The 26,740-nt window shown below is 34.8% G+C and overlaps 1 protein-coding gene across 1 annotated transcript in view; it reads right to left on the bottom strand.

Annotated features, from left to right (window-relative positions):
• Sick (sickie) overlaps positions 1-25,660 on the bottom strand; it is a 162,043-nt gene extending 136,383 nt beyond the window's left edge. Inside the window, exons 1-3 of the mRNA XM_071707762.1 lie at positions 25,406-25,660; positions 24,653-24,730; positions 10,141-10,238 (exon numbers count right to left, since the gene is read on the bottom strand). Coding sequence (XP_071563863.1) covers positions 10,141-10,206 — 66 coding nt within the window. The 5' untranslated portion in view covers positions 10,207-10,238; positions 24,653-24,730; positions 25,406-25,660. The remainder of the gene's footprint in view (positions 1-10,140; positions 10,239-24,652; positions 24,731-25,405) is intronic.
• Positions 25,661-26,740: the final 1,080 nt, after the last annotated feature.

The raw sequence follows: 26,740 nt of genomic DNA, 5'->3' as shown, positions 1-26,740 counted from the left end.
TTTTTATGAATATATAATTGTTAAATAGAAAATATCTCCTAACAGATACAATAATTCGATGCTTTCCGTCGCAACAATGTTTCCCGTCGAAAAGCGGAAACGGGTCTCTTCGGCGCGGCAGCGGCGGCGGGAAACGGTTGTAACCCCCGACCGCGTTCTCACGTTCGTGGGGGCGGATTTTCCCACGTGGCCGTTAGATCATGCGCGTCCCGAGCCAGTGAAACTTTTGTCCGAGAGCCGCGTTTATTGCGGCCAAGCATTACCTTGACTCCTAGAGAGCGATAGAGAGGGAAACCAGAAAGGGGCGGGAGGATTGGGGGAGGTGGATCAACGGTGAAAAAGCGAAAGTTGACTTTAAAGTTTCAAGGGGATGCTTTCCTAGTCACTTTCCCTGCCGATTTCACTTTCCGTAACAGAAAGGATCTATCTGCCACTATTTCCGGTACTCAAATTTAGAAACCTTTTTGCCGCATAAAAATTAGTTTTGTTTTATTTTATAATAGATATTTATATAATACATATAACGGAAAAAATAATATTTTAATAACAGATCAAAAACAACATTTCAATCTACAACTAAGATAATTTTAGAATAAACAGAGAGAGAGAGAGAGAGAAAATAAATGTTATTCATGTATATTCCATACTTTCCTTTAGCTAAAATTTAAAACACGATTTTTCTTCTGTATAAATATAATTTTAATTTTAAAAAATTCTGTTAATATCAGATATTTTCAGCAATAATTTTATTTCCCAAAATGTCGGATTAATCCAATATTTGTCCAAATAACGATGAAAGACTTGTTCTACCTTGTCCTTTCCTTTCTTTTGCAACACGATAAAGGAAATTATATTAAGACGGAGTTTCTCTGACTTTACTCAGGTTGGACTTTCACTTTCGGCTTTACACCCGACCGATTAAATGGATAGAGACGAAATTATAAGTGGAGCGAACTTGAGAATTTCATATTATTTATTAAGATCATGAATTCGAATCTTGTGATTTGAATTTTAAAGCGATTACAACGAAATTCTTGTATAAATCCCGATTTATTAATCTGTTATTGCAGTATTATCTTAAATCTGTAATTGCTAATAATAACTGAAAATTATTCCTAACATTAAGTATTTAATTTAACCCTCCGGAGGCCGGGTCATTCGTGACCCATGCCTTGACTTATTTTGTCTAGACTGTACGGCTTAAGGAGTCTTGAGCTCTAAAAAAAAACAAATAAATGAGTAACAAATAAATAACATTCTCATGTAAAAATTTGTTTTGCAACACATACACGAGAAACTTTACTACGGGTCAAAAGTGACGGCGCGGCGTCCCTGCACGCGGCTGTCTCGCCTGCCTTTCGAGGGTTAAATATCTATAATTACAATTCAAATTCCTATTTTCTAATATTATTAATTAATACAAATTTCTAAATACATCGATGTTTCAAGACAATAATGTATTTCTTCTTCTAAGCTAAATAAAAGGAGAGGCAATTTGTCAACATCTCCAATTAGGAAATGTTGACAAATTGAAATAAGCATACGTCAACGCTACCGATTAATGCTAACGAAGTAAAAAAAGCCCACTTAATCTCGATCGCGTGTTTATCTGCCGGCGGAATATTTAATTCCTCGTTTCTCCACTTTTATATCTCTGGGCCCTTCTTACGTCACATAGTATCACGCATGTTTTCACAATCGCTCGCATGCAGACCGTTTTTTGCATGTCACTGGTTACATATCGCGCGCGCAAGCCGACGTTCGATAACACATAACCGTGCATCCGCGATCGGCGATAATAAATAAACCCCTTTCCAAACACGCAAGATGCATTTCGAGCCTCCGATTTCAAGAATAAATCGTCTCATAAAGGGGCTAGCAAACAATGCTCGTTCTTAGTGCTTATAATTATATATTACAAGCGACGAATATACATATATATTCCAATTTAAAACTGCAAGCCGATAAATGTCGGACTGAAACACAGCTATCGTTGGAACATTAAAAACCCCTCCCTCTCCGGAATTAAATCGACACGATTTAATTATCTAAAAACTGTAAAGAAATTATTGCGAAAAATATTACCTCAGTCAGGATTCGAACCTGGAACTTCCCTCATTCCGTGTAGGGCGTCGTACCAATTCGACCACCGAGGCACGTGATAATATTTATCGCAATAACCGGTTAATGAATGTAAATAAAATTAAAGTAAAATATTAATGTTATTAAAAATATAATATTAATCAGCCATGGCAAAAATATTGCATCTCTTTTTGATAAATCTGCAGATTATTATAGACAATAATGCCGATGTCACATTAATGTCAGAAGCAATCGATCACTCCCTATGTGATTTCGAGTGCTTTGATCTGACTACTACCGGGAATAGTGCCACATGTGCAGTCATTAGCACGAGCACGAATATGCTCGATTGTAGTGAGTATTGTGAATGATTCGGGTTGTTTTAATTTTAGTAAAGTGCTATTGAATTTATGGAAAATGCATGAAGGGTATTTGCCTTGTTCTAGCACACTTAGAAATTAATTTAAAAATTGTAGAAAACAAGCTTTTAATTTATGAAGCCTTACAAAAATTATAAAATAAATATTTATACAAAATTTAAAAGTTCATTCCTCCACCGTGGGCAAACATCTTTTTTAATCCACGATAGAGAAAGAGAGAGAGAGAGAGAGAGAGAGAGAGAGAGAGAACAAGGGAAAATAATCTCAATAATTTTTTATTAGTTAAATATTTATGTTAAATATGTAAAATTTACGTTTATAATATTATTCGGAATTTAAAAATTTTTCATAAACGTTTTAGAAACGATCATAAACATAATAATATTAATTAAAATAAATTACAGAAGTATTACTAAAAATAAAATGAAAATTTTTTACTATTACAGTATATTGCATTATTAATTATTTTTCTTAATCTCTTCCACGTCCTGCTAATTAAAATATGTCAGACATCGTATACTGCGACGATGCAAGTCACGCGGATATATTAACCGAAATTTTTATCTTGATTAGCTGACGACGAAAAGTTTCTTAATTGAGCTGCGTACTAATGAGATGCCCAGGTTTTATCTGCACGCGCACTAGCTATCAAATTATAATATCATTATCAACTCGTAGTACGTGCGTCCATCCTATCCGAGTAACCTTCGCCACTCGACCTCTCAAAATGGTAATTCAACCCCCGGGCGAGCGGATCTATGTCCGGGCTATCGAGAAACTTTCCGCTCGTTCCATCTTGGAACATATTCCAAACTATACCTACTCGAGCCCAAGTACGAATAAATGAAATAGATTCAAATCTCACTCAAGTAAGACAGGAAATAAAATAGAAAATAATCAAAGAAAAAAGTATAATTATACCAAAAATAGAATATTATTTAAACAAAATAAAACATTATTAAAAACTTGAAAAAAGATATAATTTTTTAATCAATTTTTTATTCCTTTTCTTTGAAAAATATTAAAATAATTGTCAAAGTTTTTTATGTATAAATGTGATAATAAGATGATTAAAACGACGGATTCCAAAATTTCTTAGCAAAAAGTCCAATATATCCTATTTTATAGATTCCTTTTTAAATAATAAACGTTTTCTCTTTTTTGACGAGAATTAGGGGTTAAATATGAATTAACTCTCACATGAGACCACTAAGAAATTGTTATCATATGAAAACGAGGTACAAGCCCTGGCCATTATCACCCTCGTTACTTTTAACCGTAATGTACGAGTATCTCACGCATTCGAATACTAAACGCGTCCATTTAAATTATTTTGTTTCGACATTACAACTCTATAGATATACATTATATTCTTACGAAGAAAAGTAAGTTTGCTAATTTACAAACATAAAATTGAAATTGAATTAAAAATTACTTTTTAAATCGATCAATATTCATCAACTTTACTCGATTTTAATCAATTTTTGCCGATTAAAAACGACTCGAAAGATGCGAATCCAAATATTATACCATTTTCCACAAATCGTCCATTTTAAACCACGGTTTGGATCCCGTGCAATTTTTTGCGCCGTACAAGTGATATTTCTCGGGTTGCTGCTACCCCTTATCCTTGTCGCGCACCCTGGCCCCGAAGAAGCTTAGAACTTGAAACAGGCCGTGCCTTGAAACAACTCGAGCCAGGGGTTGGAGCGCCTACAGCTGCTGTCACATAAATATCGTGAAACCCCCGAATTCTGGAGGCACAGCTCTGGAGGTATCCTTTTAGCCCTCTCGCGCTTCAACCCTCCCCCCTCCCTCGGAGCAAAGTTGCAGAAACTCCGCCACCACGCCGAGCGACAGTGGTATCGATTCTCAATTCTTAGGGGTAGCAGAGTTAAAGGACGAAAACTTTCTCAGGGTTACACGCATCGCCGTCATCGTCTTCCTCGAAGAGAATGCGTTCCAGGACAATCCGTCGATCGCTCTTTAGGATCTTAATGTAATTGCTCGGATTGCAAAGACTTACGGGTAGTTTAAGCCGCGAAATGTTATTTTAAGTCCAAAGTTTCTAAATTATTCAAAGTTCAGCGTTCAGGACTGTTGTTTCATTTCATCAAAAGTTGTACAGAAATAATATATTTTATTCTTACTGTAAATATCTAAATAAAGTTTTTCATATGCTAAATATTAGAGTGTTAAAATCATAAATATTAAAATATTCTTTTATATATTAAAATTTTTCATTAAGTAACTAAAATAATTTACAGTAAAATTTACAGTAATTTCAGTAAAACATTCTATTTTGTAAATAATGACTTAATGTTTAGAAAATGTATGCACATTTTATTAAACGTGTTTTGACGCTTGAAAAGATATTTTAAATTATTTCTTTATAATTTTTAATCAAAGAAAACCTGTACAAAAATCATCGAATACTAAATAATTTCCTAACTAAATCTCTACTTGTTTGTAAACTTGGTCAAAATATCCAAAAATATTTGACTATATAGATACCAATTAACATAATTCAGTCATGACGACATCAATACAATATGTCATCGATGTTAAAGAAGCCTGTAGCGCGGAAATTTCCTTTCCCGTCCCGTGCGTATCGTGGCATGAAACTTAAGTAAACAAGAGTAATAACGGCTATAAAGGTATTCGACTTTCGACGTTTTGATTCGAAAGAGGCTTTCGTGTTTTAGATAATCCCTTATACTCGTTACTATCGTTAGTCTGTAGTTAGCTTCTGGAGAATTAAAGGCGCAAATTGAGGAAATTGAGTCGTTCGACAGAGAATTAAGTACCTACTACCATTTCGAGTGTCATGCATCGTCGAACTAACCACTTCCAAATATTCGGAAGTGGTTAGTTCGGAAACCGAGGAATCTCGAAACTTATAACACGAACGGAACTCAAAGGACTGTACTTTCTCCTCTCTCTCTCTCTCTTTTTCTCTCTCCTTCTTTTTTCTCTTCAAAATACCATCATATGCTTGTTCTAATATTAATGTAATAGAAATTATAAAAAATTGATTTAACAAGTCGGATTAAAATCCAAAAATGTATAGAAGAATTCAAATAAATTATAATCGCAATATAAGATATATATTTTTTAAAATTAATATTCATTATTTAATACATTTGCAATCGCATTAAAAATAAAAATCAACAGCACCATCAAAACGGCGCGGCGCCGCGTACATATTCGTGCTAATAAAGCAGTCGTAAGAACGACGATTTACGACGCTTCTAATATGAGGGGAAATTAGCGCGTTTCTTATCCAAAAGGTGCATATGTAAACTTTTTTCACCCCAACGATAATTAATAGCCCGTTGAATTATGATCGTCCTTTAACCGACGATCGCTTGCGACCGGAAACTTATAATTTATTGCGTCTGCTTGACGCAGAAAAGGGAGCCACAATTCAAAAGTGACGATTATTTTTTTTCTTCCTGCGGATTTAAAAAACCCTTTGGCTTAAAGGGTGAAAAGAAGAAAAAGAGAAAGAGGAAGAAAGAGAGAGAAAACAGTTAGTGGCACGTAAGGTCGACTCTTAATCGCGATGCGTGACAACGCAGGGGTTCCACAGCCGAACCCCGGTAATATTAATCTTCGATTAAGGGCTTATCGTGCCACGTGACCACGCGCGCGGAAAATTCGGCTGCGAAAAACTTGGGTGCCGCCCTTACCGTGATCGCGATTTTACGGCGTAATGTGCCCCTGCGTGCATAGGTATACGGAGTGGCTCCCATAATCCTCCGAACGATTTGTCGGAACAACATTAAATGCCCCATGGAAACGTGATGAATTCGCAGACAGCGAATTTTTATTGCAATTACAATCCATCTTATTTCCTAATATGCTAATATGCTTCAAATTTATAAAATTGGAAATTCTCTTTCAAATTTATTTTAATAATAATGTAAAAAATATTTGGTATTAATACTCAGATAATGTAAGCACTCTTATTTAATTAAAATTTGATGGAACATTTTTTACAAACAAACTATTTAGTGTAGAAGTAAAGTGGACCGTTACAATTTCTTTTTGTTGATTAATGTTAGGGCAAGTGCTGCTTAAGCTAAAGATCTTATCTTATGTTAGTGAAGAAATTTACGAAGATATATATGTGGATTTGCAACCCTCGGGAACAGTGTACGTAAATTAGTTCCTCTCGCATCTAATTAATAATTTTGAAGGACAGACGCTAACTGACGTTGGTCGGCTCTCAACGACTATGAATTTCAGTAGTTAAACTTGCCAAATCAACCGCAAGACTGCGAAGTTTCAAACTCGTATATGTTACGAGAAGAGTATATCTATATATATATTAACGATTTACAAGTTTTCACTCATAATATCTTCAAGTAATTAATTTTTTTGAAAGTATTTATTAATATTTTCTAGTGATATTCTTACATTTGTTAAAACCTGATGGTTAAAAATTATAATAATCATAATTCAAATATCAGTTGTACAATTAATATTACAATTATTTAAGAAATTATTACATATTTTTTTATTTAAATAATTGTACTATATATCATTTTTTATTTTTTTCCAAAAAAATATTTGCAAGTTATCTGTCAATTTCGAATAATAATATCTGTAGAAGTAATAAAGTAGATAAATGGCCCCGGGGAAAATGGTCTAATCGACGCTTTACAAAAGAAAGAAACTCAAGCCTTACGACGATATTTCGGAACTCGTTCCACGCGATATCGACGATAACCGCCCTCCGGCTGTGTGCAATATGTTGCGAGAGAGACAGAGAGAAAGTCGCGATATATATCGAGAGCAAGAGGGGAAAGAATGATACGGACTCGATCCTCGCGAATGGCTAATCGATGCCTGACCACGCGCGCGAATACGCCCGAGGGATATTCTCGTGCGAGTACCAACCCTCAAGTCGACTTCCCAAACTCCTGTGCCCTCCCGCAATAACTTCCACGTTGACATCCGTTAAATTCCAAGGGGTAGTTTCCTGTTCCGAAACTAGGACTTTTTGCGATGCGCATTTATGCGTATACAGAAATTAAAGGCATCCTATACTGATGTGTAGAATGCCTTGCCATTATTTTCAATATGTAATAAGAAATCTTAGGATATCAAGATTCTTAACAATTTCAAGTTAATGAGAATCTGATGATATAATATCCCTTGAGAAAGTTTTTTTTAAATTATTTTATCATCTAATTTTCGCATACGTAATTTACGTTTTTAAATATAAAATGTGTATCTGTCTGTATCTAAAATGTTTGTTTCTCATTCCACGTTATGCGAACGCTATTATATATCATTTAAAATTTTTCCTTGAAAAAGAAGTTTAATACTATAAAAAAAAGTATAATTTTAAGTAAGAACGTTACAAAAATGTCACTTATATGCAATAAAAAATTTTATTCATCATATATTTATGTTTATGATATCATTTAAATATTACATCTTCGAACGGATATATTCGGTAAAATGCGGAAGGAAGACAAGATTTCCGGTGACCAGGAGAAGCCACGCCCCTATCATGAGGATGAGATGATACCATTTTGCAACCCTCTGGGTAGCATCCCTCGAGTCCTCCTCCGTCCCCCGACTGCGAGGATAATTAAAGATATAACACCCAGCTTGACGCGCGCTACGACGATACGCGACGATACGCACAAACCTAAGCTCATCTCATACGTTTAATTTCTATCATCTCAAATAAAATATGCAAAAGAAAAAGTAGCTTTTACAAAGCAATTCAAATTTTATATCGTTTATGTAAACTGTAAACAGATTTCTAATTAAGATATAATATAAAAGTTAATATCTTATTCTGATCTTCCAAAACTCAGGGAAAGCATTTTTAAAACACATTTATATATATTAAATGTTTCTTCATAAAATTTCAGCGAAAGAAACGTCTGATGATGATGATGATGATGAATTATGGGATAATCTTTGAAACTGAATGTGTAAACTGGACTTTATAAGGAGAGACCGAAGAAACAGGAGATGGAGGGTTAGCACGCGCTAAATTGGCTTACGCTTGCAGAATCTTACCAAACACCTCCGTGCATTTCTTGCGAATCTCCCACGCACGACCTTGCTGAATTTTCGACCCTCTGAATTTTTCTTTTTAATAAATCAAGCCAAAAGGGGTTGGAAAATGTAGAAGGTTGAAACAACCGACAATGATAACCACAATAACCATAACCTCATAATTATCAAGGCGTCTGTTATAAATCCTATCATAATAATAAAAAATTATAAGAATTAATTAACTAATTTCTTTTATTATTTTTAAAAATAAGAATATCTATAAATAAAAACTATTTTATATAAATACAATTCGCACTAAAGTATAATAAGATAAGTAACCTCTATTATTCTTCCTCTTAATTCATTAAAAATGAAGATTTAAAAAGGCATTTCTTTGTTATTAACACTTTTCTAATTTCCAATATGTGTACATAAATATGATAACAATAACTCAATTTTCATAAAAATATGACAAATTTCTTTTACGGATTCATTATAATTCTGTAAAATCAAATTTTACCAAGAGCCCTCAGCATCTCGATGAGCTAGGAGAGCTTTTGTCACCTATACCTACCCCGTTTATTTCATAAAGTCCTTCACCAGGATGACGTCAGCGACGTCAGAGAGAGGCTGAAAAGAAGGCAACGACCAGAGAGCATCCGCGTGGAAAATTATCTGACTACGCATAGGGTTCGCGCGACAAGGTCATCGCTGTATGGAGCAGAATATTAATTATGATCATCATTAGAAGTAGCAGCGTCCGCGTAGAAAATTATGCGAGTCGCGTCTTTTTCACTGTCTCTCTTCAAAAATTGATACACATTTATAATGAGTTCATGTAATAATTAATTCACTTCCTAAAGTATTAGTTATGTATAACTACGCAATTAATGCTTATATAAAATATAAAATTAATATCTTCTTACTTTTTTGTTGGTAATTCGTTTTTTTCTATTCTTCAATATAGAAAGTTTTGTAGTTAGCAAATCTTTTAATTTTATAGTTTCAGAGTTTCTAATTATTATTACGTAAACTTCACTTTATTATTTAATAAATACTGACAATACTGTCATTTATATTTCTTATTTTGACCTCAAATACATATTATTTTAGAAGCGTCTCGCGTCTGAAGATACTTTCTATTTTTCATGTTGCTCTTCTTGTTGCCTTTACGGCACAAATGTCGAGTGGTACAAGCTGTGTACAGTCAGCCGTGAGAGGGGTTAATCTCGACACGGGTTGCAAACGGGGTGTAATGTGGTCCACACGTTATCATCGTGAGAGCGAATTTCGTTGTTAATTATCATTCGGAAGAAGAAAATGTATAGCGGAAAAAGGCAAAATAAATGTTACTTGTCACTGAATAACATCAAATTTTATAAAAGAAAAAAGAAACACCTTTGTAAATTTTACTACAACTTTTTACATTTTTCAGAAAAATCTTTTTAAAATGTCTTAAGTGGAATAGAACCGTTTTTATTGTAGAAATCATAAAACGAGGCAACATACATTTGGATATTAAGAAATCTCAAAACATATATTTTAATCTTTATAAACTATTGAAATATTACGTGTTGTAAAATATGACAAGAACTCAACATTTATTTTACCTAAAATCTTAAATATTAGTACAAAATGTTTGGTACAGACTTACCTTGACGGTCTCCTGAGGGGAGTACCTCGCAGGGCGTTGGGCTGGTGCCTGGGCCTGCAAGCTCATCGCTGTACCATCACTGCGAGACACTTGATATCCTGTAACAAATAATATTGAAATAATATTAAATTATTTAATTAATCCTGCTTTGATTTATTTTATAAACATTTAGAAAATATCAGTTCCTTATAAGTGCATTTTTAATCTATAATCAAACTTAATTCGAAAAAGTAAGTATTTAACCAAGATTGAAAATAGTGCTAAGATAAATTTGTCGAACAATGCTATTTTCTATGAAATAAAATAAATGTTATCTTTTGTCTATGCTATTTCCGGCTATTTATTTCGAGACACGTTGTACTTTCGGTCGATATGAATAGTTTTTAGAGAAGTGTCCGCGATTGTTTCACGATGCTGAGATCTTGGACTGAGAATCGCGCACAGTGACGAGAAGCAACGGAGTGGAGACCTCCTGGTTGGCTGCTGGTTGGCCTGTCGATACGAAGAGGTACGTGACCCAGGTACCAAATGACATATCCGGTCGAAGGGAGGACGACCTCTCTCCAGTTCCCTCTATCCCTCAATCTCTCTTTTCAGTTCCACCCCGTTTCTCGCCGACGTTTTTCCGAGAAAACCGTTCAAACCATCGCTCGCAAGGGCTATTTTCTTCGTCAGCCATTGAGCGAAAATTTCATCTTTTCATCGTCAAGAAATCTTTTTGTTTAATATAAATTAAGTACTATATTTATAACATATATAATTCGGAGAAATTAAGAAAACTTAAGCAAAAAATCAGTATATGAACTTGTATTATTGTTCTCAAAAATCGAAAAATAATTAATTATGCAAATTCTATTAAAATTTTAATTTTAATTTCAATTCAAACTTGTTCTTTGCTTGTTTCCATGAATAAATTATTAATATTATCATGGCACAGTCAGAGAAAGAGGTAGATAAGAGTGAGACAGAAGAATCGATGGGAGACGAGAGGAGAGAGAGAGCTAATCGGGCGAAAAGCATAATTAATCACAGTAAATTTATCGTGATTAACGATGCACGCGGACTGTCCCCGTTGGCTACGAGCATAAACACCATTAATGCGCGACAAATGGACACACGGTACTCACGCGTAGTCGCGGATCATCCACGATTACAATTGTTCTCGCGTCCGCTCGCCATTAATGCGATCGATAGCAACGTCGACGATAACATTCCGTGATTTTCGAATTCCAATGTAGACGTCGAAATTCGCAAATTCCTAATCAATCCAATAAGAATATTCTATTGCTATTTACTTCTTAAGTAAGTTAGATATTTCGTAATTAAGATTTTATACTGAGAAAAAAGCTCTTAATTTTTATAAAAATTTATTTTTACTTTAATAAAATATTTTATTTTACAAATAAATGACTCTATTATGGATATAATATAGGTTTTATATTAGGGACAGATATACACAATTTTATTAGGCATTTATTTTATTTTTTAAAATAAAATAAACATTTATTAATTTACCAGAAATCCTGAATTATATTATTTAAAATTTTCGAATAAGCTAAAAGTTAAACAGTGCATCACGAAGGAAGTTAATCGTACAGAAATTATTTTAAAAATTAATCGTCTCGATGTCTGTTTCAAAAAAGCGACTTCGTCCAATATTAAAGTTCACGAATACTGGATCTCAAAGTCCATGGAAGACCATAAAACAGATACTGCAACTAATCGTCCGGCATGCTATTAATCCATTTATGGCGATATAATATGGCAGCGATTCGCTAGAAGCGGCGAGAAGTGTATTAAAATACGAGAGTGCCAAGTATCATGGGAGTGCGACGACGTCGAGGCTCATTAGACAGCACGGACAGGACACCCCCGTACATCGTGACCAATTCAGACTCACTCCATTGTGCTACGAGCACGTTCGACCGGAAACTAACGACCTTACATTACTCTCTCCGTCAGACCTTGGCCCTCCATTCCCATCCTCTACGTTCGATTAATCGAAGAGAGTCTCAAACGTTCTACATTCCACGAGTAATAATTATACTCTTATTCTGATTGCATTTATTTATTTTATATATATATATATTTTTTTTTTTTTAAACAAGACGATCCTTTAATTATACATAATTTTATTTCATCCAATTTTATCCTTTTAATTTAATTCGAAATAATTACATATAAAAATAGCGCGACACTATTATTATATTTATTATACAAGATATAATATAAAATAGTTATTATATAGTTATTTAATGTGGTGCGTACACACGTATGTATATACTATATATATAGATCATATTTAAGAATTATGAAAATATTGGATTGTCTTTTTTACAGCATATTTATTCTCATGAGTCATCATATAGTATAAAATATCTAGTATAAATTATGAAAATTACATTAATAACAATTTCATAGCTCAGATTTTTCGCATCAGCGAAAATAAACACATCTAAAGGAAGAATATTCTTCTTTTATACGTTTATCCCTAAAATCTGCTATATGTATTTTTCTCTTTAGTACGAACCATGCTTCACCAAAATCTCCCGTTCAATTCCCTAAAAGTTCCTTATCACCCCAACGTCTTATCTCACCTCAGACAGACAGAATCTCCTTCTCTCCTGCTCCGGCTCCGGCTAATTATTCTTCGTCTATCGCTGGCTGATGTAGTCGTGCATCTAATTAGCGACATTAGCTAGAGGAGAGAGAGAGAGAAAGAGAGAGAGAGAAGAGAGAGAGAAGAAGAGAGAGAGAGAGAGAGAGAGTGTGTGTGTGTGTGTGTGTGTGTGTGTGTGTGTGTGTGTGTGTGTGTGTGTCGTTACGAAGTCTCGGAAGTGGGGTTTGTCGTACCCCAACGATGCATCGGTACGAATATTGCTCCTCTGATACACGCTCGCTCGCCCTCTGACAGTGATCGAAAGCCGCGATGTTATCTTCGTAGCTCGATAACGACCACCGGAAGTATCGCTTTAATCACTATATCCGACCGACTCCCCCAACTTCGTTTCCGTAAAATCGAAGGAATTGATGCAATTGTGTAAAACATTGTTTTTTGCGGAATATAAATTTTTACAATTCCTTTTCTTTCATAGTTTATTATTAGTTATAATTTATGTAATTATATACAACATTTTTGAATGCATGAGGTAACTGTAATAGTTGAAAGAGCAACATCACTAAATCTTAAGTTATATTATAAAAATATGCAATATATAAAAAATGCATAATTATATACTGCGTAACTATTATTAAAAAACTTCTTTAATAATTATTTCAACAAATTTTGCAGCAATTTTCATAAGTGTATATGTATACATGTATACATACCTATATATTATCGCAAATTTTAATTTAGTAAGCTTTACATTAATTCATTCTTTCATCAACATTGCTGTTTTCCGTAATAAAGCATTCTGTAATAAAGGGTTGAACGGCGTCCCTCGGTCGACACCTTGAACATGTGATCGCACGTGCAAAGTGAAGTGCCCCGCGCATCGAGAAAGAAAAAACCGGTATACCTTCTCTATCTCTCTCTCTCTCTCTCTCTTTCATCGGCCTGCTGCATTTAATATCGATTTTCACACACGTAAACAACAACGCCACATGTTCCCTACACAATTTGCGGTTTCTCAACCTCAACCCTTTCATTCAAACGGCCCCAAGCAGTTTTGACTGAAAGAAAACCGCGATGGAAGCGGAGAAACGCGAAGAGACAGAATTCCGTGAAATCGACCGCGAGCTATGACTCGTTAATAAAAGGAGAAAGGAGGGATAAAACGTCCACTGCCCCTTATCCTCCTCTTCCTTTCTCATTTAAGGAGGCTCTTCATCCCTCGTACAAAGCGTGCGACGCGCGTTAATTTCGCGGACCGAAACAAGGCAAAGAGAAATACAGGGAGAGAAAAGAGAAGAAGGAAGAGGAAAAAGAGAAGAGGAGGAGAAAGAAGAAGAGGAGGAGAAGGAGGAGGAGGAGGAGGAGGCACCATAAGGTCTGAAAGGCCCCTTATGCTATCGATCTGTCCCCACCTCGGCTGCGATACCACGCACCGTGGCATACTGTACATTTCTACCCCATAGAACTCTATATTGTTCCCTCTCGTTCGTTCGTATACGTGAATATCGAGGCGTGTGTCGCGTTTGCATTCGAGTTAGACGCGCTTACAATTCTTAAACGATATCGACATTTTGCTTCTGACAAGTGTTTTAGGTATGTTAACGTCCCTATTAGCAAGAATATCGAAGTATTGATACATTCTTTTTAAAGATAGATGCAATAAATTTTTTAAGACTTGAACAAATTTTTTATTTTTTATTGTTATAATATATATTTAAAAATTGTAAATAATTTTTCTTATAAGAAAAAGGTTATTTACTCTTAAAAACTATATAATATTCTTTCAGATAATTTTTATGTATACTTGGCATATTACCTTTGAAGATCTTTCATATTTAATTTTTTAACAAAAATTAACAAATAATTTCCATTATATATAAAATGATAAATAATTATTAAGTTAACTAAAACAATTTTACAGTTATATATATATTTTTAAATTTTTTTTCATGAATTCTATGATTTTTTATTTTACGGAAAAATCAAGTTGGTTTCAATGAATTTTGGTGAATAAAACGAAGAAAAGAGAACAAAAAGAGCAAAAATTCAATTTGCCCTTTGATCTGTTAATAGTGACACAAACAAAATTGTCCCAGTGTCTTCGTGAGAACTCTTCGCGCAAAAACTCATTATAACGGTATGACATTAAACTTGTCTGAAAAATTCTGAAAGAAGAAAAAGAGAGAAAGAGACAATATTCATTAAAGCTTAAAATAAATAAATAAGTATATAATTTATACACGCACTGATTTAACAAACAATAAAAGTTAATTTGCGCATATATATAAAGTACATAAATATTATATGTTAAACCAAGCATTTCTCACGTAAATTAAATTTTATTTTTTGTTAAATAAACTTATACATTAATCAATTTTATGTATATAGAGTTTTAATTGATATCTGTTCTCTCTTTCACCTGATGTCGTATGCCTCCCTTTCGCGCGCGCGTGTGTGTGTGTGTGTAAATTAAAAAAAACTATCCAAAAAGAGGCACAAATCACAAAACGGCGAAAACCTTGTTTACTAGCGTACATCGGCTTAAAATCAGAAGAGTATTCTCGTGTGCCTCTCTTCTCCTCTTCTTTCTCTCTCTCTCTCTCTCTCTCTCTTTACGTAATCCGCTAAGATACGTTTGCTGCGAGGATAACCGGCATGTAATATATGGAAAAAAGAAAACTGCGCAGTGCATCGAAGGGCCAAGAGTTATTTCCACGTCGGAGTGGAAAAGCCGAAAGTTCGCGCGTAGAAAGTTGACTTTCACCAAAGCTGTGAGCCCTTGCGTTACTTTCTGCCCCTCTGACGTGGGCATATGATATTCCATTTTTCATGATACGAACGAAAAAGAAGGAAAGAAAGAGAAGAGAAAAAAGTTTATAATATCTTAAAATAAATACAATAGGATGAATACATAAGTACGGTATAAAACCTCAGAAACCTTAAGTATAAGTATTGGAAATTTATTAATAATAAATTCATTAATAATAAATATGACATTATAGACAAAGATTAATTTAATATCTTAGCAAACATTACCAGAATAAATTATTCAAATAATAAAAGAAATATTAATATTAATCAACAGAAATATTAATGAGAAAGCCAAAAAAAGAAGCTGAAGAAAAAAGAGAAAAATGTCTAAATAAGATATATAATATTTCATTACCTGCGTATCTATTCATACAATTTAGTTGATATAAATATTTTTATACTATCAAAAACAATTTTGCAATAATTTAAAATTTGCAATAATTTTATACAAAATATTAATAATTTTCTGTTATATTATATATTTTTAAAAATTATTTATTAAATAGAGATTATTTATTAAATCATGCATTTTATATGTTAAACACGTCTTTTATTTTCATGTTATAACATTAAACCGAGAAAATAGACAAATAAAGAGAAAAAGAGATCAATGTATAGAAAAGAGCAGAAGACAAAACCCTCCAAAAGAGAAGGACATCGCCGCAGGACGCGAAAATAGCAGAAAGAGAAGGGGGTGGCAAGGAGGAGGGCAGGGAGCGCTCTGAGAAAGATTAATATCTCTATCAGAGAAGTTCAGCGTAACAGACCATTTATCTACGTAGGGCCCTATAAGAGGAGGCACCCCAGCAGCCAATCTCGTCCTGCTTCCTTTTCCTACTCGCAGAAAGATCCGCTCGCAGAATCTCGGAGTTTATTTAACCATCGGTGACCTTCGAAAGGATGGTAGAATCAGTGTATCGAGACAGCGGCGTAAAAATAAAGAGGAAAAAACGAGAAGGCGAGAAAGAGAGGATTGATCCGCACGCGCCGGATGTCCGTCTGCCTCCCGCGGGGAAATTTGATTTGACACCCTTTAGCCTCCACCCCTCCAATGTCCTCCGATGTTTGCGAAACAGGGCTCTCTAATGAATTCTACCGGATCTATCCTTTCACCCCGATCTGCTTTAGTCGATCTCGATTTCGATCTTGCACACAACACGCACTTAAATAACTCGATCGTTCTAATGAAGAGAAAGGAAGGCCTAATTGCAATCAAGCGAATTCTGTGAATTCTTCAAGGATTAATGATACTTCTGGTGTAAGAAGAATGGTTAGAAATATTTTTACATTTGATTAAATAGATACCTTTTAATTTAATTATATGCCAAAATTTCATTAGAACATTATTTTAATATTATCCAGACAAATCATAAAGTTATCCAATTTTGTTTGCAATAAAAAATATTCATTAATATAGGAAAAAGAGAGAGAGAGAGAGAGAGAGAGAGAGAGGGGGGGAGAGGACCAAGGTGGTTTGCTGATCAAGATATCGGGGCGATACATTAAACTGTGCGTCATCGCAGGTAAAAGTTTTTGTGTTCGTCCCAAGATACCTGTTAAATGTGTCCAAAGTGAGTAAATTAGAAGCTATCTCTATCTCGCCTAGTCTCTTTGTAGTTCGAGCAATTCGCGATTATACCGCGAGACACGCAATGCAGCTTCGTAAACAGCCTTTCGTCCCCGCCTCTTGTTATCCCCTGAGAATAAACCCATCGAGAGCAAATTGCATGACAGTCCTCAAATAATAATGTGACTTTGGTGTTGCAATAATAATGCACTTAATTGACAATTTTGACATTACTCTGTTATGAATGTTAATCTCGTAGGAAGTACGAGATTTGTACGATATACGAATAATTGTAAAATATATAGCTAATTTATTCAATTCTGATGATATATTATATAAAGTTTTATTTGTCTGAATTTTATATTTATTTAAAAACTTTTTCCCTTACTAATAACTTCTATATATATTCTATACTAATTTCCGACCATTTTTAATATTCTGTATTAAGTAATTTTCATTGAGTTTTTCTTTTACATCCTTGAAATCTAATTTGAATTACAGTGGCTGTTTACGTGATGCACGGGTGTAACACGCGTATAAAACTTTTCAAATAAATAAACGGTTAATAGCTACGACGGACCGTAAAGGGCCGCCAAGGGCGGTTCTTTACTTGAGGACCCCGGTCGTTAATAACTTGGCCGCGTGATAGCGGGGACCACCAGTAAAGGAGTCGACTCATCCCACGATGACTTAAAAGCCAAGTCTGCTATTGACCCCCCTCACATGTTCCCCCGTGTCAAGTTTATTCCAACGTATTTTCGACCCCCTCTATAGTGACCTCTTTCTTCAGGTGAACGGAACAATATGTGAGTTTTACAATAAATATTCTGTATTCCAATAATAATACAGGAATAATACAGAAATATATAATTTTATGTTTTATTTTTATAATGATTTTTATAAGAAATTTTCTCTTTACAATTTGAGATTGAATAATATTCTACAATATTATATTTTAACCGACCGTTATGTCTTTCCAATAATATTTTAAGTAGAGTATTATATGCAAAATTAATAAAATTATACAGATTAATAATACATAAATAATAATATAAATTGAAATAATAATAATAATAATAATAATGTAATTAAAACTTTCTGTATTTTACTTAAAAAATATGAAATTTATAAAAGTAAAGCTGTATTTTTTACATCAAGGAAATGGATAACTTTTACCGCGAGAACGGAGTCTGATCTTTTGGTCTTTGGGCCTCACGCGCGTTAAGAGACTCGTGAGCCAGGACTATTTGTATGATACTACCTACTGTGCATCGTATATAGATGTCTTTATCGTTTTACGAGGTCCATAAAGTGCCAGTGGCGCGCTCGTGTATCTCTAGCACATGAGAGAAGGAAAGCATTGTCACTATTGTTTATGCGTATCATTAGATACACCGTTGTCGTCAATTCCTCGATAGAGTAAAGACCGGCTTATGCGATGTTTTGAGTGCTTTTCGACATGGTATTTTACGAGCGTCGAGATTTTATCACTAACAACATCTTTTTACGCATTTGATCCCCTTCAAACAACTCTTTTATCATATTCAATACTAAAGCTATGCAAATGCATATTAAATTTAAATGTATAAATTATTATAAACATTACAACATTTACTTATATATCTTAATTTTTTAACTCTTGTTTTAGTTTTAATTTTAATTTTAATTTAATACCGACTTTCTTATTTTAATGACGGATTCTTTTATAAATTTAATATAAATGTTTCTTTAGAAAAAGTTAGAAAACTTGATGTTTAAGAAAGTTTATCAAAAAAATTGCGAAACGTTTTCTCCGACATATGTGTATGTATACATATACCGATGTCAATACATGTATATAGCTATATAAGACTGTTATCATACCATCTTAACACGCCACAAAAAGCGAGAAGCTGATTTACGAGAATTCGCTTGAGAAGAGCTTTGATAAAAGTGACAATAATTTAAGGGTATACTCGAAAGACCAGAGACACAGGATATTAACGACATTGGAGTAACACGAGCTGCTGCCGCTGCTGGTCATAATGGAGCTGTCAATCAAGATGAATGTCACGACCGAAAAGAAGTATTGATTTCGATAGAAACTCGTTTCCAGTCGTCACGTCATTTAAGAGAAATCATACGCTTTGTTAATTCGGATTTATGATCTTTTACGAAACTTATATTTCAATCCTTTGCCACGTCGCCGCGTCGGTGAAATCCTACTATAATGACAATATATTATTTTTAATATATTATTTATTATATCCTATTTATTGTGGCAAAGAAAAAATTTTTAGATGCTATCCTTTTTGTGATGATATCTTTTAGCTCTTGATATATTAATGCATTAAATTTTCATATTAGAAATATAAATAATTCTGCATTGGGTAGCATCGGTCAGCACGTTACTATCTGTTCGGGCGACGTTGCGCGATATTGCAGTCACGTTGCTCTCTATCTCTGATGCTCTAAGAATCTCTCTGCTGCTTAAACGATGATCTATAAACGATACAGCCGCGTTTAGGGTTAAACTTTTCCTTTGGGTATTAAAAATATGACCGAGAGAAATGTACAGAGCAGGCATGAGACACACAGTAACATGACTACGGGGTACGATCGCGATCGGGATAAGATGTCGTAACCTTTGGCTGGGCTCACAACTCGTGCCGCGTGAGTCCCGTTAGTTTCATATAACGCCCGGGGATGCTCAACACATTCCTGGAGACGTGCGCCACCGGCGCTACATGTAGATGACATATATCAATGATCTTTATTCCTGCGGCTACTAAACATTTATTGCCGTGAGCTTGTTTTGCTATATAGATTGTCTAGGAATAATCTCTTTTGGCGAATGTATATTTTTTTAAGATTTCGTAATCCATCTTTTATTATCAAAAATATCGCGAGATATAATTTTATTCTAATTTATAATAGATTAAACGGAAAAAAATGTTATTAATAAAAATATAATTGCATAAAAAGTTTTCTGTTTTCGAAGAAATATATCAACCCGGGCTTGCGTAGGAACGCCAGAAGGGTGAGGAAGGATTCTAGAGGGGGGTCGTATCCTAGTAATTATGCCACAGACGAATGTCGGGACATTCATCAGCGACAGTGTGTTTAATGCGTAGCCGTTAAATATGTGCGCCAAGCACGCCATGGTCTGCCTAAACACAACACTCCAACGGGAATCCAACAAATTAACGCCAATGCGTTAAATGTTCAAGCTAGAAGATTGTCTTCCTCTTTTGAAGCAACTAAGAAATTGTAACCCGATTTAACGTGAAAAAACAAGCGATTTTTCCGACAACTTAACTGCTTATTATACGTAGGTTACTTTTTTTAATACAAAGTTCTTTCAGGATTTTATTGTAAAGCTATATTTAAAAAAATTTATTTTAAGATAAAAACATTATCCGAAAAATAAAAGTACCACCGATGTGTCACAGTAATGTATACTGTTAAAACCATAATAAAACTCACGATAATTTTGTCACAAATTACAATTCCGCGCTTTTATCGCAATTTAAACGAGCAGGGAAAAGATCCGATCTCTAAAAATTAGCGGCGAGTCATACAAGTAAGTTAATAGGAACGTAGTATATAAAAACGTTCGCGGCCGTAAACGAGCGACGAAGAAACATTGCCGGCAATATTGTTTTAATCCGTAAAGAGAGAGGAGAAAAAATGTTTGTGCAGCACAGCGATTAATATGCCTCTATATATTCAACGGATGGTCCGTTGAACGTCGCCAATAAATTCTGATTTTTTTCAGGGCTAATATCACGATCGTTTCAAAAGAAAAAACTTATCAAGATATAGTAAACATATTGCAAAAATTAATTAAAAAAACTTGTCCAAAATCTTGTTTCTTGTAGAAGATAATATCGTATCTTCAAATATGATTTTGAATAATATCATACTTAATTCTTTAAATATGATTTTAAGTTATAGACATTTAGGAAAAGTTATAAAAATGTACATTTAATAATTTATGATTAGATTAGAAATGTAATTTATATTTCAAAATGTATAACAATTGCATTTAGTATTAAATAAGTATTATTTAATTTTGCGCTTTTTTATTTTAATATTTAAAATCTGAAATAGGATAAATTTGAAACTTCTAATGCTTTAAACCCAACTCAAGTTTGCGTTTCTTTGTAATTTGATACTAGTTAAATAATTAAGTTCGTGTAATCTCTGTCAAGCACGTGCCATGTTTTCTTTTAATTATCACGATCGCCGAGTGTTTCGTCCAACAAAACGTGGGTAAGATTAATGATCTGCGAAGGATGAAATCATTCTTTTCTCCGATCAAACATGCGGGATAATTAATAACGCACCGATTGACCTAACGATTCTTAATCGACGGCGTAAAAAAAACTGACTGGAAAAACACTGACTGGAAAAGGCATAAAGAAATTAAAAACAGATTTTGATGAAAAAATCAAACGTATATCGTAACCTATTCCAAGAGAATCAATTCAAAATATAATATGTTCTGATGATTTGTTATAATCTGGAGTAACTATTTATTAATTGCAATTCTTTAATTTGAAGCAAAAAAACAATGTAATTTAATTATTTCTGTTTAAGAACAATGTGCTAATTTATAAAAATTAAGTGAGTAATTTCAAAAATTAATAATTTTTCTAATTCGTCACTTTTTTAATTATAGTAAAAATAATATTTACATCTGGAAATTAAAAAAAATCAATTTTTGTATTGTGATTCTTTCCCGATTTATGAGAATGATATTAAATGTTCCATCGACTTATAGTGGAAATCGATCCAAATATCGAAAGTCCCTATTTGCAAGGTGGATCAACGAGTACGGACAACTGCCATATATCGTTTTTCGAACCGGATAGGAGAAGCGCCGTAACAGACGGTCTCGTGTTTACGCTGACGATCAACGTGCAAAAATAAACGCGCCCTGTATATCCGTAACCCTTTTGCGTCGATGGACGACACGCGTCCGCCTGCTACCGCCGAAGTCTGTTTTTGAAATGTTTTCTTTTTTTCCGAGTCGGATAAAGACTGGATGTAGATTGATTACCACGCGAGACTTGACTTTCGTATAATTTCTGCGAATATCGGAAACGTTCACTCTATCTCTCTATATTTATCTCTCTTTCTTTGCAAACGTGATTATATGTGATATCGCATAATCTTTATGTAACTATGTAATTTAAAAACAAAAGCACACGAAAGCTTTTTTTATATTATTTAAGTAGGCGTGTATTATTTTTGCTGTGAGCAAATCTGGAAAACGCATTTCGATGCTAATTTTATTTTCAAGATAAAACGTGTATAAAATTACGCAGCAAATTCCCGGTACGCTTTATTGGAATTTGCGGAACGCAAAATTCTTTCAAAATAAACTAGTTGCAAAAGAAAGAATCTGTTTACGACAAATTAAACGCGCGCAATATGTTCAGCTCACTCAAAATCAGGTATGCGCGTTTATGCAAATGCATTATGCAACCGTACAGTACCAAAAGCGCATCAGTCAGGAATCGCCAAATTTGGCAATCTCATCGGCTCTCTCAGTTGGTTAATTATACCGCGACGAGATGATACGCAAAAATGTCTTTACTTTCCAGTAATAAAGAAAATGAATTGCCTGTAGCTTTTCGTCCATACAAATAATTCGTACTTTCACAATTCTATACCTTACCCAACATTTTTACGGATTTCTCCAAGATAGAATCCAAGGATAAATATAAAGATTTGCTTGAATAAAATAGGAGTAAAGAGCAACATACATAATTCAGCAAATAACAATGATAATAAAATCAAATAATCAATTTTTATAACAAATTCCCGAGGACAATTTCAATAAATTTTAAACGTTCGTTTCGATACGATATCTTTATAGAAACATTTAGAATATTAAAACGTCCAAATGATATATAGCCTTAGTTACATAAAAATTTGTTACATGACCTCATTCTATGATTTGCATAAAAAGCAGAACTCACTGTCGCGATTGCAACAACGGAGCATTAAATCCGCGAGCGGCGTAAATTGATATAAACATGAGTGTATAGTATTTCGAAAGACCTCGGGAAACGTCCTCGTGACGCAACGTTCGCGGAACAATCATTAGCGGCGCGTTTGAGCGCGAAGTCTAGCGGTGACGGCGACAACGCACATGCATCGTGCAGAAATACCGTTACGCTCCGATAATAATCGCGGCAGGTGTTCCGATACGGCGAATAATTTCGATACTACGAAATTCCTCATCCACGCGGGGCCAAATTGCAATAATTATATCCACGGTTTGCGTCTTTCCTACATGACACTCCGCGAAAATGTAGCAACTGTCACGTCACACGCGAACGCGAACTTTACGCACAAACTTTGTATTACGTTTTTTTTTTGCCGTAGTTTTATGACAATTATGTCGATATAAAATATTTCCATATTACAAAATTCATTTGCAAATATAAACAGTTTTGGTATTTTCTGAAAATGCTGCTTATGCAAATTATTTTAATAATTAAATAAAAAAAATCTATTATTCAGAGGAATTATAAAATATGTAAATCTTCTTTCTCAATTTTTTTATCTTAAAAAGAATTACGATTCTCCTAACAATAAGTGGGATTAGTGAAACGAATGACATATCAATATTTGCCATTTTCTCCTCGCATAAATTGCATACGAAAAAAGGGATAATACGACATTCAATTTAGCGCCCTCGCGCTCGCATGATATTCTCGGTTATGATTATTATGTTACCTCGCGCCTTCGTCCAATCCGTGAGGGTGAGTTTTTCGTAAACTCGGTAAATATAAATTACGTGGCGCGATACGCGCATATATAACGCGCCGAGTTAATATTTGAACACGAAAAATTGCCATTTTCGCGCGCGGTATATTACACGTTAGCTAGAGTAGTTTCTTAGTCGAGCGACGGTATTCGATATAATATTGAAATGAGCATAAACAATATATACAATGAAAAAATAATGTTTTTACAACACGGTCGATTTTAAGGTATAGTACATTTTATCATAAAATGCTGGAAGCGTCAGCGATAAAACTTAAAAGTTTCAGAAAATTTTAATTTTTTCTTTAATATGAAATAAATTAATTAATTACCGATCAATAATGTACTTTTATTTTAATCAAATATTTGTTTTAATCATTAATAATATGATTATAAAAGTTCATTAATATAAACGAATAATTGAATTAATATAAATTAATAATAGGCGCATTTGTCGTACATAAAAATGTAGTAAAACAAATAACACGCACAATAATTATATATACTACTAAATAAAATAGCGTTTTATTCGCGCCTTAAATTTGAATGACTAGCGGATTTCGAAGCAACGATCACGTGACTTGTAATCGGCTACCACGGGCTACCATTCCGCGGCTTGCGATATTTCACGTGATATGATAACTATAATAACGGCTAAACGTTTCAAAACTCGCAGTCTCCGTCTATAACACGCGTGTGTAATACATTGAAAGCCGTTTACCGTCACCACAAAACAAATTTTCAGTCAAACTCACGTGATCCAAGCGCGGCTTCGTGCCCGATGCGTGTCCCACGCGAATCTTGTCTCGTTGATATGTATCCCTCCGCAGCTTCTGCGATCACCAAAAAAGCACACTTTTTCACCGATATGCGTCACAAAAGAGAAGACGAGAGAGAGGGAGAGAGGGGGAGAGAGAGACGATTCTCACTCTCGATATGTAAGCGTTAACATAATCGGGACGGAATCACGCGCCACGACATTCGAACTGACAACGACGAGCGTGGACGATCGGCGAGCGCCGACTGCGCCACGCGCCGTGGAACGTTGAACCGTATCGAGGTGTGAGGTGCGCGGTGCGCGGTGCGCGGTGGCAGGTGGGGGCGAGCTCGTCGCGGCCGGAGCAAAGGGAAGGGGGAACATCCCGCGCCCGCGCCCGCGCCCGCGCCCGCGGCCCGCTACCCTCGCCGCTCGCCCCTCGCCGCGAATTCGTTACAGCTGACGGCGGGTGCCGCGACTGCCGCGATGCTCCGCGACGACGCGCAACATCCGAATCACACCAAACAGATCTATCTTTTCTCGCATCTTTCGCGTTCGCGCTCCAATACGTACAACACGCGTTAGATAAATATTAATAATAATTAAATATACCCGAAAACTTGTGAAATTGTCATCTCCCGTTTGATCCGATTGAATGCTGAGAACTTTTCTAATATTCTCTATGTCGGAAATTTAACAAAGATATATTTATTCTGTCATGTAATACATATGAGATAAATGGATTCAATACCTGTCTACGTTGCCATAATCTTCCCGTCACTGGATTCCGCCATTGCACCGACCACTTTTTCACGCACCCGCGTGCAAGCCGACCGAAAACTTGCAATTACGTACATTTCTCTACTCGAATAATCAACCCGACGATCGATTTCGGATTGAACTCGCACGGCACTCCTGGCGATCATTGCATCTGTTACGTCCGCAGCTTTATTACGGATGAAAGAAAGAAGCTAACGCGTAAAACGACGAACGCGCGTCGAAACGCGACGGCGAAACGGACACGAATGAATGCGCGTCGCGATTCGCGATTGCATTGGAGTTGAAAGATTCGAATCGCGCCAACTTCACGCCGCTACGCGAAAACTCCATTAACCCGATATTCCGAAAAATCTCAATCGCGATGATCGCTCGTTAAATATATTTACGATGATGTATTGCACGTTGATCACTCTAGAGATCCGATGCTAATAATTTATAATTAATCAACAGTTAAGGGTGCGAATGTCCGTAATGCAAGAACGAGGGAATTGAGAGGTGAAATATTTCGATCAGGAGACAGCAGATAGAACGCGATGCGTATTACCGAAGAACGATATCAAACAACTATTCGCGATCACATCGGGTTAAATTAGTACTCCGCGTAATCAGAGACACGACTTATTGTTAGACACACGAATTAGACAACGAACGAGTCGCGGGATGGATTTTCGGCGCAAAAATCGAGCGAGAAAACGCGGCGCGATCACGCGCTCCCGACTGCGCCGCGACGTGAATAGAGACAGAAAAGAAAGGGGAGAGAGAGAGAGAGACAGAGGGAGGGGGAAGCCACAAGATTACCGCCGTGTCCAAGTTCAAAATAAACAAAAAACGTGCTGTTCGCGCTTACGAAAACACATCCAACTGTCGACAATCGCAATAAAACTGCCGCAAATTTAAACGTAATAAAACGTGAATAAAAATGATGTTATCGCATATATATTTGAATACGATTTATACGTCGATGCTAATAGTATTTAGTACTATATCTGACTAGTATATTACTGCATTTTGATACAAACGTAATTTCAAACGTGTTAATATAATAATGTAATTTATACTTTAATATTAATGTCACAATTAATAAAGAAGATAAAAGAATGTTATAATAAAATATTACAGTGTCAAGAAGAAACTGTTATATAGTCGTGTACTTCAATTTGATTAGCGCATCGATTATAATAATCGAAATAACTTAACGTCTTAAATTATGTAAATTTAATTCAATTTTAATTCTCGAGCATGTTAACGCGAGTGATTTAAATTTTCAATGTTTGATTATGTGTACGACTGATGAATAAAACTGAAT

This window comes from Temnothorax nylanderi, unplaced genomic scaffold (genome assembly GCF_030848795.1).
Source record: "Temnothorax nylanderi isolate EJ_2023f unplaced genomic scaffold, tnyl_v1.0 TNYL_tig0060_pilon, whole genome shotgun sequence".
NCBI classification, from domain to species: domain Eukaryota; kingdom Metazoa; phylum Arthropoda; class Insecta; order Hymenoptera; family Formicidae; genus Temnothorax; species Temnothorax nylanderi.
Note: the sequence above shows the minus strand (reverse complement) of the source record. Positions and strands in the feature narration are given on the sequence as shown.